The 15,348-nt window shown below is 49.5% G+C and overlaps 1 protein-coding gene across 2 annotated transcripts in view; it reads right to left on the reverse strand.

Annotated features, from left to right (window-relative positions):
- Nucleotides 1-210: 210 nt before the first annotated feature.
- The window catches only part of LRRC74A (leucine rich repeat containing 74A), a 30,761-nt gene continuing 15,623 nt past the window's right edge, over nt 211-15,348 (reverse strand). Inside the window, exons 8-13 of one of the 2 annotated variants that reach the window (XM_067028028.1) lie at nt 12,264-12,349; nt 11,703-11,879; nt 8,549-8,644; nt 5,900-6,046; nt 1,277-1,384; nt 211-368 (exon numbers count right to left, since the gene is read on the reverse strand). In XM_067028028.1, the coding sequence (XP_066884129.1) occupies nt 213-368; nt 1,277-1,384; nt 5,900-6,046; nt 8,549-8,644; nt 11,703-11,879; nt 12,264-12,349 (770 nt within the window). In that variant the 3' untranslated portion in view covers nt 211-212. Of the gene's footprint in view, nt 369-1,276; nt 1,385-5,899; nt 6,047-8,548; nt 8,645-11,702; nt 11,898-12,263; nt 12,350-15,348 lie in introns of both variants that reach the window. The other variant, XM_059056657.2, reaches the window with a different exon arrangement.

The raw sequence follows: 15,348 nt of genomic DNA on the forward strand, positions 1-15,348 counted from the left end.
ATGCTGGCCCACACTTCGGGCTTGGTACTTGCCGTCCTCTGTCCTCTTGTCTGTCTGTGTGACACCCCCTTCCCCCAGTGATACCTCCTCTTTGGGCCACTGTGATACCCTTACACGCCCCCAACTGCCCCTCTCACCACACCAGGGCCTAACCATTTGCTGCTTGTGTCACCTCCTATCTGCTCCAGGGCGGCCCCAGGAGCCAGGGTGCCTTAGAGGGAACCGGGGGCCTGCCCAGGGCAGAAGGGTAGCCCAGATAGGACCGGACGGCGGGGCTGGGCTGACCTGAAGTCCACCATATCTGTCTTCTCACCCAGCTTCTTTATCAACTCCCTGACTTGGTACCGGTTTACGGGGACCTTGTTCTGCTGAGGAAGCAGATAGAACATGCAAGGTCAATGGAGCTCTCTGCTCCCCCCAGACCTCTCCTGTCTCACACACACACACACACACACACACACACACACCCCCCACAATGCCTCACTGCCCTTTGGACCATGGCTGGCAACAGTTTCCTCAGTTCAGAAGAAACTGAACCCACACCATGCAGGGCAGGAATAAGCGTCCCCACCCATGTCTGTGGGTCACTGCCCAGACTCCAGAGCCTCTCTTTTCTCTGGGGAGCAATAGGGGTGAAGGAGATGGGGATCCAGCTGGAGTAGGTGGCGACTTTGCAGCATGGGAAGTTCATCCTTACCTCCCTGCTACCGAGTCTGGCCAGCCCTCTTCACCACGGGCCTGGCACTGAGGGTCTTATCCCCCCACCTGGGCCCCCATGAAGTCCTATTCTTGCAGGGCCTGTCCTTCCTAGGGCTGCCCTGGTGACAGACCTCTTCATGCTTGCATTTCAGGGGGCCCTCAGCACCTCCATCATACCCCACATGTGAAGGTGTGGGATTTCAGGCAAGATGATAGGGCCAAAGGAGAAATACTGGGGTTTGGGGATGTGGTCTCTTCTCCCACTCCCCTTTAAAATCTGCCCAGTGGCCACATGCAAGAGAAAGACCCAGAAGATGAAGAATGTGCATCTTCAGGCAGCATCTTCGGTCACCAGTGGCACCCAGACGTGCAGTACAGAGAATGACTTCAGCAGGCAATGGAAGGAGGCCTTAGCTGTCCCTCTGGGTCTAGATAAAGCAGTGGATAAGTTGGCTTCTCACAGCCAATCCCAAGGAGCTCTTTGAGGTGTTCATGCTGTGTCCTGTCTGTCTCTCTCTCTCACACACACCCCTGCGCGTGCACACACAGTGCCTGCGTCCACTAGGAATCCACACACCTGTAGCATAGCTTTCCGGAACTCGCCCACAGGCATTGTCGGGCCTCCGCTAGGGTTCAAGCTCGTGAAGAAGTCCAGGACCGAGATTTTGTGTTGGTCTGCATAGCTCTGAGAGAAGCAGGAGACACCAGGAGCTTTGTAATATCTATACCAACTCCTCCCAACCGCCCCCCCACCACTGCTTCCCACCCCTGCCCGCCCAGACTGAGGTCTGAGGTCAGGCAGAGCCACACGCCACGATGCTTCTGTGTGTCTGCCCCACAGGCACGGAGCAGGCTCTCCTGCCGTTCCATGTTCCACAGGTGGAAGGATTGGAGTCGACACTGCTCAGCTCCCACAGTTTGGAGGGAATAGGGCGGTGATCATATTTACATGTATTATTTAGTTTTGAAGTTGTCTTACTAAAGACTAGCAAAGAGGGTGCTCTATGTACGTGGGTGGACTGTTGTTAACCCAGAGACCAAAAGACCAAACCGCAGCCAGGTAGTGGGACAGGCAGGACGGGTTTCTGGTGTTCACAGAATTCTCATCGTTTTATACAAATACTTATATGGAGACATACTGTATTAGAGTATTTAAAAATAATATTTCACTATTTTCAATTCAAAGATATTACCTACTCACATTTTAAGGAAAGTTTAGATTAATAGAAAGAAGAAAATTTAAAATAACCCATAAATCCAATCCCACCATCCAGAGGTAACACCTTGATGTATATTTTTTCATCTACCTGTCTATCTATGTACCTATCTACTAAACATACTGTTTTAGAAAATGCACTGTATTAATATATTGTGAACTTTCCAATACCATTAAAATATCATTTTGGGTCCTTTTACAGTATCTTTTTGTTTCTTTTCGCCTCCAACTTTCCAAAGGCCATAGGCAAGGCCCAGCTTTCTCGATAGATATTTCTGCAGACACCCTGCTCACAGAGGAATTCCTTGGGGATCAGCCCCTGGTCCCTGCTCTCCTCTCCCCACACTTCCCTCTCTGGTGTGCGCTGCCTACACCAGCCCACCCCGGGGTGAATCCCACCTACGTTTCCAGTTCTGCATCCCCAGCAGTTGCTCGCAAGTCCATGCTGAACCCCCCCCAACACCTCAATCCTACACGTCTAAAGCAAACCTCAGTCAGCTGAATTCTGCAATCTGTTACTGAGTGCTGCGGCAGCTACCATGGGCGGGCTCTCAACACCCACTCCACTTCCTTCACAGCCCGCCTCTCTGTAACACAGAGTCTGGAAAACTAAATCCAGCATTCCCCAAGCCCCCTTGAAGCTACAGGTCAGAATGGGATGGGTTTCACCAAGCCCTTGGGTGATGCGTACGTGTGACCCATGTGATCTGGAGAGAGCAGGCTGCCGGCAGCCATGGGGGTGGCTTCCCGATTCAGCGGGCGATTCCTGATTGGGCGGCTTCCTGACCTAGGCAGAAGCAGCAGCCATCCTGGCTAGCCAGTTGGGGTGTCTGGGGAGCCATTTCTGGAATCTAAATGTAGAGTATTTCTTCATGTCTCTGGGGTCTATCGCTGGTAATAGATCCCTCTTTGCTTAACCTAGCGGAGTGGATTCTGTGGTCAGCAACTAAGAGCCTTGATGGGCATAAGGGCCTGTTACTTTGGTAGGTGCTTTTGATAAGACCCAACGTAGCTCCTGCCCTGGAGGAGTTCAGAGTCTCGTGGTGAAAGGGTGAAGCAGAGGGCTGCAGGAGCGTGTGGCAAGGGCATATACTCTTGACCAGGAAACCTGAGAAGGGTTGCCTGAGGACGTGACACTCTGGTGCAGACCTAGAGAGTGAGGAGGAGTGAGTGAGACACAGAAGAAGGGTGTTTAGACAGAGGGACTCAGAGTTAATGTTAAGAGAACTGATGCAAAAAGGAATGGGGAGGGACTTCCCTGGTGGCGCAGTGGTTAAGAATCTGCCTGCTGATGCAGGAGACACAGGTTCGAGCCCTGGTCTGGGAAGATCCCACATGCCGCAGAGCGACTAAGCCTGTGTGCCACAGCTACTGAGCCAGCGCTCTAGAGCCCGCGAGCCACAACTACTGAGCCCACGTGCCACAACTACTGAAGCCCATGCACCTAGAGCCCATGCTCCGCAACAAGAGAAGCCACCTCAATGAGAAGCCCACGCACTGCAATGGAGAGTAGCCCCCGCTTGGCTTGCCTCAACTAGAGAAAGCCCGTGTGCAGCAACAAGACCCAATGCAGCCAAAAAAAAAAGAATGGGGAATACAGTGGGGCTGAAATGTAGAGGAGCAGGGGAGGATGGGAGGGATGAGGCCAGAGTGGGAGGCAGGGCCAGGGGGCGGTCCCTTTTCCCCACAGGACTTCCCTACTGCTGGCAATGTTACCATCGTTCTTTTAGTCCACTGGGCTTAAAAATTTGGGGTTATCTTTGGCTCTCTCCTCTCCCCACAGACTTCCCTTCTCCCAACACACACACACACACACACACACACACACACACACACACACACACACACAATGACTCACCAAGTCCCGGAGATGCTCCATAAAGATATCTCCTACATCTGTACCTCCACTCTCACTGTCACTTTCAGCCAAGTTACCGTTCTATATCTGGAATACTACAATAGTGTCTTCATTGGTTTTCCCAGTCTCATATTTACCCCCTCAGTTCATTTCCCTCCCCGTTGCCAGAAAAATTACCTCTCAGTCCTGCTGGATTTACATCACAGCCTCTGCTCAACAACTTGCACTGGCTCCCTGCTCCCTGTGGACTCAAACCTCACTCTGAGCCTAAAATCTGAGGACTGCTGCATCCAGCTCTAGCCTCTCCTCGCAGCCTTGACTCCCAGGCTTTCCTGCGAGACCAGAGCCGCACCGTCCGGTTCCCACCCCCAGACACTCTGCGAGCGCCTCCCACTCTGCTCTTTTACTGGTTGGCATCCTTTCCCTCCCTCTCTCTGTTGCTCACCTGCATCTTTTCCGCTTGTCAAGGCCCTTGCCCAGCCCCACCTCTGCCAGGAAGCATCCTTTTCTGTTTGCCTGCAGTGACCTCTAGTTTGGATTGTATTTGCTACCTTTGTCACTTGTTTATTATTTATCATATGACACTTTCTATTAGAAATGACTGTATCTGTCTCATCTTCCCAACCCGATTGTCGGGCCCCAGAGGGGAAGGACTGTGGTTTACATTGTATGTATCGTTGAGGTTCTCCTCTGGGATCCCTTTTCTACACTGTTTTTTTTTTTTTTTTTTTTCATATTTCAAGTGTTTTTATTCTGAGGAGTAGGCACAAAATAAAATAACAGATGTGTCTTATTCTGTATAGTTCACTCTGTAGGTTCTCAACCTCTGATTTGATCTACTTTTATTTTATTTTATTTTTTTTCGGTACGCGGGCCTCTCTCTCACTGCTGTGGCCTCTCCCACCGCGGAGCACAGGCTCCGGATGCGCAGGCGCAGCGACCATGGCTCACGGGCCCAGCCGCTCCGCGGCATGTGGGATCTTCGCAGACCGGGGCACGAACCTGTGTCCCCTGCATCGGCAGGCGGACTCTCAACCTCTGCGCCACCAGGGAAGCCCCTTGATCTACTTTTATAGATTTAACAGATACTTAAATTCACTTTACTGTACTGTATATTTAAAACAAGGAGCAAGCTCCCACTTTGCATTGGATAACTCCATCCCCGCTCTTCTTGCAAAACAGGTTTCCCCTCAGTTCCACCTGACATCATCTTACTTGAAAATATATAAAGATACTTGATACTGCTTTGCCTTCTAGAACTTTCGATACAATGATAATTTTCATGCAAGAGCTCTCCTCTTTGGTTCTGGAAACTCAGGCACAGAGCAGACCAACCAGGGGCAGGAAGCAGCCCCAGTGGCAAACACCATGAAGAACCGTGTTTACAGGGCACCTTCCCAACTCCTGCTGCCTCAGGTGGTAATGGCTCTGCACCCAGCAGCAGGTGAGAGCTGGTGGTAGAAACACCAGACCTGGGCAGTCACGGCTCTGTGAGGCTGTCCGACCGGAAGAGTTATAACATCCCTTCCAGCTCTAACATTCTCTGAGTTTTAATTTCCACTGTTACATCTGCCTCCTGTGACTGCCAGACACAATCTAAGACTTGAGCCAGGGGCAAGGTGACCATTAGGTTTAAAACACTTGAGGGTTCCTTGTTAGCTGAAGCCACCAAATAGCCATCCTGACCACAGGGTCAGGACGTCTTAGCATCCTTACCAGCTATTGGAAAGAGCCTGCATGGATTGTGTGCTTATTACCTGCCAAGCATTGTTCTAAGTCATGTGTAGTATAGAATTTAATCTTCACAGCAGCCCTGCTGGAGTGGGTACTATTATCATGCCCATTTTACAGATGAAGAGACTGAAGTACAGAGCACTTCAGTCACTTGTCTTTGGTTGCAATGGAGGAGCCTGGCTGGTAGAAACCATCCTATTCCGAGGCCCTCCCACTTCAGCCAGTTCTCAGTCCTTCCTCTGGGAGCCAAAAGGAGTATTCCACAGCTGAGATGTTCCTTGTCAGCGAGGACTGTGCAGAGGCTCTGGGGGGAGAGAAACTCTAGGAAGCTGAGCCAAAGGTCAGCTCTATCCAGGGGTCCCTGGGGGCTTTTAGAGGAAAGCAGGGCTCACCTGGATCAGTTTCACAGGGCTCGTCCACGTGAAGAGGTTTTTCTCGTTAGAGAGGCCTTGCACCGCTTTGTACATCACGTCCAGCTGGGGGTGGACAGCACACACCTCATCCAATATATTCACAAACTGCTCTGACACCAGCACATTCTGAAGCAGGGAGAGATGGGACCCGTCAGGGGGAGGGCACTGCCATCGTGCCATCTCCCAGACCAGCGGACTCTCCCAAGCAAAGTCAGTGTGTTGTCTTTCCTAGTTGGTTCTGCGGTACTGCTCCTGGGACGGTTCACCTTTTTTAGAGCTTGTGGTTTGACTTGTAAGTTTCCCACGGGATTTTGATCAGATGTCCTACTTGGGTGCTGGTGGCCTGTCACATACTGTCAACTCACTCTGCTCTCAGAAGGTGAGAATTAGTGTCTGTGTGTGACAGATGAGACACAGCTGTGGGGTTACAAGACTGGTCCCCAAACAAAGGCCCTGAAAAGCTCATTTCTACACCAGTGTTGGTCTTCAGAGCAGGTGCCGTGGCAGAGAGCACCCCTCATTCCAACCCTCCGGTCATGGCTCAAAACGCACTGGGAACGCCCTCCTTGTGGAAGTGGCCTCTGAGCCGGGTTGGAGGCCGCAGGAGAACATGTGGTCTGTGAAACGGTGTTTGATCAAACCTGGCCTCCCTCAGTGTGATTGACCTGCTTCATTCCTCAGATGTGGTTCTCAGTATCTTTTGTCATTTCAAAGAATTAAATCCATGCTTAAGGGCTGAAGACTTACTCTCTCCCCTTTAGAGACATTCTAGAGAAAGTTCTAGAAGCCTCTACAATGAAGGGATTCCAACACCACTTAGAGTTATGGAGGCATCGTTGACAAAAGGGAAGGAAAAGTCCAATTGAGACCTATTTGTTCTGGAAGGCTTGTGGAGTGGCAGTGAGATCCCAGCTCATGGGTTTATATGCCGTCTTGGGGCCTAAACAGCACCATTTCTAACGTTTCCTCAGACAGGCAGTGCTGGGGTTCATACCTTCCAACCTGCACTGTGGGGGGCGGGGGAGGAGGAACCAAATGCCAACAAACTGGGGACTTGTGGTTGAGATTCAGAGGCAGCTTCACGGGGTGCAGGTCAGAGCTGTAGGATGAAGGTGGAGAGGGCCTCTGAAGAGGAAGACCCATGAGCGCGGGATGGAGCCTGGGCCGGGGAGGAAGAGGCGAGGGAACAAAGTGAAAAGAAAAGCAGGTATGTTTTTGTAATGTTTTATAATCAGTGGCAAATTTTACTAATCATTCAGTTCCAAAAAGCTTGGGTTTCAAAATTCAACATATCATCACTGATAGAATTGTAAGGTATTAAAATCTTACCAAAACATCACATTAGTGTGGCATTAAACAAATGTAAAAGGACTTTAACACTGTACCTTTACAGAACTCTAGAATAGGAGGCAGAAGCCCTGCGTTTACTCCTTGCTGTGTTTCTCACTTGCTGTGTGGTCCTGGGCAAATGACCTAACCTCTCTGTTTCAGTTTCCTTACATGTAAAATGGGAAAATGAGGAAAAGTACTTGTTATGGGTTGAATTGTATCCCCCCCACAAAAAAATGTTGAAATCCTAACCTCGAGTACCTGTGAATGTGACCTTATTGGGAAATAGGGTCTTGGCAGGTGATCAAGTTAAAATGAGGTCATTAGGGTGGGCCCTAATCTGATATGACTGGTGTCCTTATAAAAAAGGGAACACTGGGATATGGAGACAGACATGCCCACAGGGAGAAGCCACTGAGGCTGAAGACAGAGATTAGGGTGATAGTTTTACAAGCCAAGGGGCAGCAAAGATTGCTAGCAAACTACCAGAAGCTAGGAGAGAAGCAGGAATAGATTCTTCCTCACAGCCCTCTGGAGGAACCAACCCTAGCAACACCTTGATCTTGGACTCCTAGCCTCCAGAACTGTGAGACGATAAATTTCAGCCACTTGGTTTGTGTACTTTGCCATGGCAGCCCTAGGTCATGGATACAGTCTACCTACCTCCCAGGGTAGGACTAAATGAACTGGTGTCTATAAAATGACTTTGGGGCTAAAAAAAAAAAGAGTATAGAATAGTAGACAAGTATAGGATATTGTTGGCACCAGCTCCCACCTCTAGGATGATTCTGGCAAGAGTACCTGGCAGAGTGGAGTCACCTCCTCAAGCTTCCCTCTTCCATCAAGGTTTTTTTTACACTCAAATACTACTCTGAGTAGGCTGAGTCATGAAATGAAAACGCAGGTCTGCACATGTTTTTATACTCAGAGTCTAAAAATCCCGTGATTCTGGAAGCATTCTAAGGCCCAAAGCCATCCATTGACAAAGCTGACAGTAGACAAGTCTGTCCTGGGGGTCCCCCTGCCTTTGCTTCTGGTGTTCCTCCTCTCTGCCCTCAGGTGCACTGTTGGGGGTGCAGGTCCTGGGTTCCCAGGATCTGGTAAATAATTTCACACCATGATGTTTTTGACCGAACGGCTACTCCTACGGAAAGGACCTCTGGAAGGGGCAGAGTTGTACTCTAAAAGGAGTAGCCTTTTCATGGAGCAGTTCTGTGAGGGCCCTGAGGGCTAGAGCTGGCGCCGTGGCCATGGTAACTGGCTTGCTCCCAAGTGCAAGCAAACAATTGGATCACTTACGGAAATGTCAATATCCTCCATCTTGGATTTGGGGTTCCTCTTGATGGACAGGATAAGTAACACAGCCCCATCCGTACTTAGAGGGTTCAGGTAAAGCTGTGGGAGGAAGGGCGATGCAGAAGGAGGCAAAGATGAGGACAGGAGACGCTGGCTCAGAGCATGGTTTCCATTTCCTCCCATCAAATCACAATCTCTGTCTTCCTCCCAGACTTCTCTGTAAGCACCCATCTCCCTATTTGTCATCCATCCACCTGTCCTTCTCACTGCTCATCCATCCATCCATCCATCCATCCAAATATCCATCCAACAAACATCCACATGCCAGTCACTGGGTTAAGCGCTGAGGGATGCACAGGCAAACATGACAAGATCTCTGCCCTCAGGTAGCTTACACTCTAGAGCGGGACACAGGCAAACAAGCAGATGACATCTGAAGTGTGATGATGGCAATGACAGAGGTACCCACTGGTACCGTAGAAAACGAGGAGCGGGGCATCCAGTACGGTGGAGGGGATGCTTGAGCTAAGCCTTGAAGGACTAACGGGGATTAGCTAGGGATGAAGAAGGCAGACAGGACCAGAGGAGGGAATAAGGTGCACCAAACAAGACAAGGGAAGGCAGGTGCAGAGGTGCAGAGGTGCGTGGGGAAAAGCAAACGTTTCATGAGCAGGGGCAGAGAGCGTGAGGCTACAGAGCTGTGATGGGTCAGATTGCACAGGACCTTGGGGGCTTAGCTAAGTACTCGGGGCTTCATCTCAACAGTACTGTGAGCCTCTGAAGCGTGGTATGGAGGTTAACAGCAGGGAGCACGGAGCCCACTGGCTCTGCTTACTAGTTTTCCGGTCTTGTGTTAGTTCCCTGACTACTGTGTACCTATCGCCTAGCTAGGGCCGCACAGAGGAGTCAATACATAACTTCAGGTAAAGCATTCAAAAGAGTGCATGGTACATAGTAAGCAGCCAATGAATGTTACTTATTATTATTGAAGGCTTTCAGCTGATGGTTTCCTGATGAGGCTGACCAAAACTCTATGTCAGGGGGTTCCCAGGCTCTTTCAGGTCTCCAGTGAGAAAAGACAGCCTGGAGCCCTGCCCTCATAGGGCTTAGCATCTAGAATCTTTGGTTTGACTCACGTGTGCGGGGAATTCCTTACTTTTCCAAGATTAAGAAAAGGAGGGCTGGGGCTGGCTGGGGAGAGCAACAGATAATTCCTGTGGCAAAACTGATGTGGCCTCCACATACGACCAAACTAAAAGGTCTATTTTAAGGGTTTTTTTCCTTTCATTTTTAAAACAATTTAAAAAATTAAAATAAAATATTTGGTCATGGTAGAAAACATTTAAAAAGCAGTAGAAAAAAATGTTAAAATTGCCTATATCCCACTAAACCAGAGAAAATCCCTGTTGCCATTTTGCTGAGGCAGCATTTTAGTCTTAAAATTCAGATTCTCTGAACTTTCCTTGGCTTCGTTGGCCACCGACCGAGGTTCAGTCCTTTGCAGGCTGGGTCAGTCTCTCTTCTCTGAGTCACACTTGGTGCCCCTCCAGCCAGGCCGGCCTCTGAGCTCCCCCAGTCACTAGACAGCCACCTGGTCTGGTCTGCAGTCACCACAGTCCCTCCACTGGTTGGAATCTGACTCTCTGTTGTCACCTCAGCAGCTCTAAGGTGGTTGTCCTCTCGGATGGTGGCTCACCTTCACTGATTCCTAACTCCCATTCTTCTTCCACCAGCACCCTCATGTCTTTGGTCCCCCCGAGTCACCTCCACATCCTGCGGGGGTTGGAGCTGCACTGGAAAGCCAGGTAGAGCTGACGTCCCTCTGCCTCTTGCTAGCTGCACAGCCTGACAAGTCACACAGCCTCAGTCTTCTCATCTGACAAGTGGGGCTACTGGAGCCCGCTTGGTAGGGCTGGGCCATGAAGAAGGAGGCAAATCACTTGATATGGAACCTGGCTTGTGGTAGGAGTCCCAGAAAGGGGACCTATTAATAGAAGTCCTCATCTTACATCAGTTCCCAACTTCCCATGAGCTTCTATGTTATAAATTAGCATCTATGAGCAAATTGATTTAAAATGAAATATGTATTCATTCATTCACTTAATAAATACGCAGTGGGCATCTACTCTATGCCCGGGACTCTGCTAGGTACAGAGGATATAGTAATGGGCAAAGCCAAAGACGTCTTTGTCCTCAGGAAACTTTCGAACTAGTTCTGTGACAGACAGTCAAAGAGTCACTCAAATGAGAGTATAAGGAAAAATTCCGGTGAGTTCTGCGTGAAGGGGTAAACAGAATCTGAGGGTTCCTGCAGGGTCCCTGGGGAATTGCTGCTCCAGCTGTGCTCTGAGGCAGACCAGCAATTGAGACCAGTGAAGGGAGCATTGCAGGCCCTGCAGGAAGGGAGATGAAAAAAGACCCTGAGGCCATGGCTGGAGTGTGGGGGAGAGTCAGGGGTAAACTGAGGCTGGAGAAGCACACAGGGTGAGAGAACGGGATTTGAGCAATGGAGGCCATGGTCGGGGGGGCCTAAGTGGGAGGAGAGTAGGTGTGGGTGGGGATGGAAGTCAGATTTACGCTCAGAATGCATACTCTGGCCGCAGTGTGGAGAAAACCTGGTGGAGGGAATTTCCTGGTTGTCTAGTGGTTAGGACTTGGCGCTTTCACTGGGCGCTTTCACCAGGGTTCAATCCCTGGTCTGGGAACTAAGATCCCACAGGCCTCTCAGCAAAGAAAAAAAAAGAAACTGGAGGATACCCAGATGGGAGCAAGGAAGACCCTATCCTGTGCCAGGTGAGAGCAGAGGGTGACACTGGGTTTACAGCAGACAGACAGCCAAGAACATACGCACATATGAAGCACAAGGTAGATTTTCTCTCCAGCAACATCCAGCTCCATCGTCCTGCTGCCCTTACGCCAATACACACAGACACACACATGCATACACACACATGGACACATACATGAATGCACAGACACATACATACACTGATGCACACATACATGGGTGCAGAGACACACAGATGCACAGGTATATGCACATGAATGCACACACATGGAAGCATGGACACACACATGAATGCACGGACACACACACACACACACACACGCAAATGCATGCACAAGATGTTCCGTTCCCAGCTCGGATAAAGACTACCTTCAGAACTTTGAGGCTCTCATTCAACTCCAATCCTTTGCTGATTTTGGACAGCCCTTCATTGCTGATGTTGTTGCTGCTGAGGTCTAGGTAGGCCAGGGAGTTGTTGAGTCTGAGGACCTCGCCTAAGGCTGCAGCCCCCTCGTTCCCAAAGCTGTTCATGGAGAGATCCAGTTTCTTCAGGGACACGTTAGCCTGCAGGGAGAAGGGAGAACAGCACCAGCATGAAGACTGCATGCAACGCATCCCGCCAACGGGCCCCAATTTTTGTCTCCTGCTGCCATCCAGACAGGGTGCTCAGTGGTCCCCAGGAGGGAGATCAGCCAGATCTTTCCAGATCCTTCCCAGCTGGGCTCAGAGTCTCAAGTACTCTTGAGGCTCATTCATTTTGGGCTGAGGTCATTCCCTACCCCCTAGTTAACTGCCGCCTTGAAGTACCCCCAAAAATGCCAACTAGGTTTCAGCAGGGTGAATTTACCCATGGGGAAGGATTCAAGATGGCTGACTCAAGGGCTTGGCCGTCCTCACCGGGGCTCAACACACCACTCCCGGAGGGCTTACCCGGAGACCGCTGCACAAGGCCACCGCTCCCTGGATGTAGAGGTGGTTCCAGCTCAGGTCCAGCGACTGGAGCCCCACATTGAGGGCTGTGGGAGGGAAGGAGTCATCTCAGCGTCCACCACACCCCAGAGAACCCAGTCTCAGGGTTGGCAGAGGTCCAAGGATCGCTCAATCCTCATGCAAAGCAAAACACGGAGGTAATAATGTGTCCGTTATTCATTTAAACACAAAATTCTAAGATGATTCCCAAGGCTGGCAACAGCGTAGTAAAATACTCATACATTGCAGGTGGCAAGCAGATGGTATACTCTATTTGGCAAATACTATCTGGTCACAGACATTTTCCTGTTAAAATCTGTTTACTCTATCTCACAGCAATATCACCCCTGAGACTCTTCCTAAGGAGACAGTACAGGATTTAAGAAGAGCGACATGCTTGTAGATGTTTTTCCCTGGCATCACTTATAAAAGTAAGGTTTGTGACTCACAGGGGAGGGGAAAGCATAACATAAATATCCATCTGGTGGAAAATTACACAACCATTAAAACAGATGGAGAGAGCACTGCAAACCTTGTATTTACATAGGGACATTATGACGGGCATGGCGTGTGGTATCACGTGATGTCTTTTTCATGGAGACCTACGGGAGCAGTGGAGGCCCCAGAATTCCCATCCAGGAGAGCTTTAGGGATACAGCCAGGTGGAAGTGTGGAGGCATCAGGCTTGTCTAGAAGCTGGGTTTGCACAGAAATTGCACATTTTTTTAACTTAAAGATGCTTTTGCTCACATGCTACATAGGGTTGGGAAAGCATCCTATTTAAACACTTCATCATTGTTATTTTTATCTGGGGAGGGTGGATGTGCCGAGGACACCATTGGAAGGAGAGACTGAAGTGCTCTTGAAGGATTACTGAGTGGGAGGAATCGCCTTCAGGCCCAGGAAAAATGTGTTATTTTGTTTTATTTATTTATTTATTTAAAAAAAATTTTGGCTGCATTGGGTTTTCGTTGTTGAAAGTGGGCTTTTTTCTAGTTGCAACGAGCGGGGGCTACTCTTCGTTGCCGTGCGCGGGCTTCTCATTGCGGTGGCTTCTCTTGTTGCAGGGCACAGGCTCTAGGCACACGGGCTTCAGTAGTTGTGGCTTGTGGGCTCTAGAGCGCAGGCTCAGTAGCTGTGGCGCACGGGCTTTGTTACTCCGCGGCATGTGGGATCTTCCCAGACCAGGGCTATGAATTTGTGTCCCCTGCATTGGCAGGCTGATTCTTAACCACTGCACCACCAGGGAAGCCCCTGTTTTATTTTTTATGGACAGAGCACTCTGTACTGATCGTGTCTTTCTCTTGTGTCAACCACCAGGACAGACTTTCAGGAAAGTGTACAATACCTTCTATTATATTGAGAACAAACTTTTGTCCAACCTTCATTCTCTCTCCCTGCCTGTCTCCCTCATCCTATTATTTTTCTCTCCTCTTCTGTGCCAAGTCCCTCACTGAAGTTAAACCTTTTTTTTTTTTAAAAGAGTTTTTTGATGTGGACCATTTTTAAAGTCTTTATTGAATCTGTTACAATATTGCTTCTGTTTCATGTTTTGCTTTTTTGGCCACGAGGCACGTGGGATCCTAGCTCCCCGACCAGGGATCGAACCTGCCCCCCTTGCATTGGAAGGCAAAGTCTTAACCACGGGACCACCAGGGAAGTCCCTTAAGTTAAACCTTGCAAGTCTGCCTCTCTTAAATGGCCACAAAATTAAAATTTTAATTCTGCTCTCAACACTTACTAGCTTTGTGACCTTAAACAGGTTACTTATCCTTCCCATACTTCTCTTTTCTTATCTATAAAATAGAGATGTTAACCTGTACAAGGTTTTTTTTGTGTGTGTGTGAGGATTGATGTAAAAAGCCTAGTTTGCTGCCTGTCACATAGTAATCATCTTATATTTGGTAGCTTTCATAATAATAAAGATTCTTTTAAAAGCTGCATATATATTATGATGGTAACCATATTAAAACAGAATATAGTCTGTCTCGTTTTAAAATTTGATTTTAAAATGTTTGACAATTAATTTTCAAATGGAGACTCAGCGCTTCCCTGGTGGCGCAGTGGTTGAGAGTCCGCCTGCCGATGCAGGGGACACGGGTTCGTGCCCCAGTCTGGGAAGATGCCACATGCCTGGAGCGGCTGGGCCCGTGAGCCATGGCCGCTGAGCCTGCGCATCCGGAGCCTGTGCTCCGCAACGGGAGAGGCCACAGCAGTGAGAGGCCCGCGTACCGCAAAAAAAAAAAAAAAAAAAAAAAAATGGAGACTCAAACTGCCCAAAAGTTCTTTTACACTTTACTCTTCCCCTCCTCCCACCCTCAGCTGAAGATCTCGCCTCATACTTCACGGTGAAAACGCAGCGATGGGATGAGAGCGCTTCATCGTCTGTGCAGTCTACCAGCTCCCCTGCCCCCGCACCCACTCTTGCCTGCTCCTTCTTTCAGTGAACGATTAGTCCCTACTGCTCTCAGAGGCAGCCCCCCTGTTTTTGTTCTGGATGCCATTGCTTCCAGCCTTTTCAGAGACTTTGCTCCTCTAATCATCTCCTTCTTCTGCATCTTCAGTTTCTTCTTCTCTTCTTCCGATCAGCGTTTTCCATTCTTAAAAACCTTCCTGGACTCTATGCCACCCGTCCTTCTGTTCAAACCTGGTCTCAGTGGAACGTTTGGAGTTGCTTATGTGGTCATTTCCACGTCTTTGCATCCCATTTTCAACTCAACCCACTCCACTTGGGTTTCCATACTCACCCACTTCAGGAACATGGCACCTGTCAAGGTCACCAATTACCTCCATGTTGCTAAGCCCTGTGGTCACTTTTCTGTCCTCATCTGATTTGACCTCTAAGCATTACTTGACCCAGCTGACCACTTACCCTTTCTTGAAAATACGCCCTCATATGGCTCCTTGGCTCCTCACTTTTCCTATTTGACTCACTCCTCCGTCTCCAGCTTCTCCTCCTCCTCCTCTGCAACCCCTAAAAATGTTGGAGTGACCCAGGGGCCAGGGGGATGGCCACCTACTCAACTCTGTCTGCACTCCTCGTCTG

This window comes from Kogia breviceps, chromosome 3 (assembly GCF_026419965.1).
Source record: "Kogia breviceps isolate mKogBre1 chromosome 3, mKogBre1 haplotype 1, whole genome shotgun sequence".
Lineage (NCBI taxonomy): Eukaryota > Metazoa > Chordata > Mammalia > Artiodactyla > Physeteridae > Kogia > Kogia breviceps.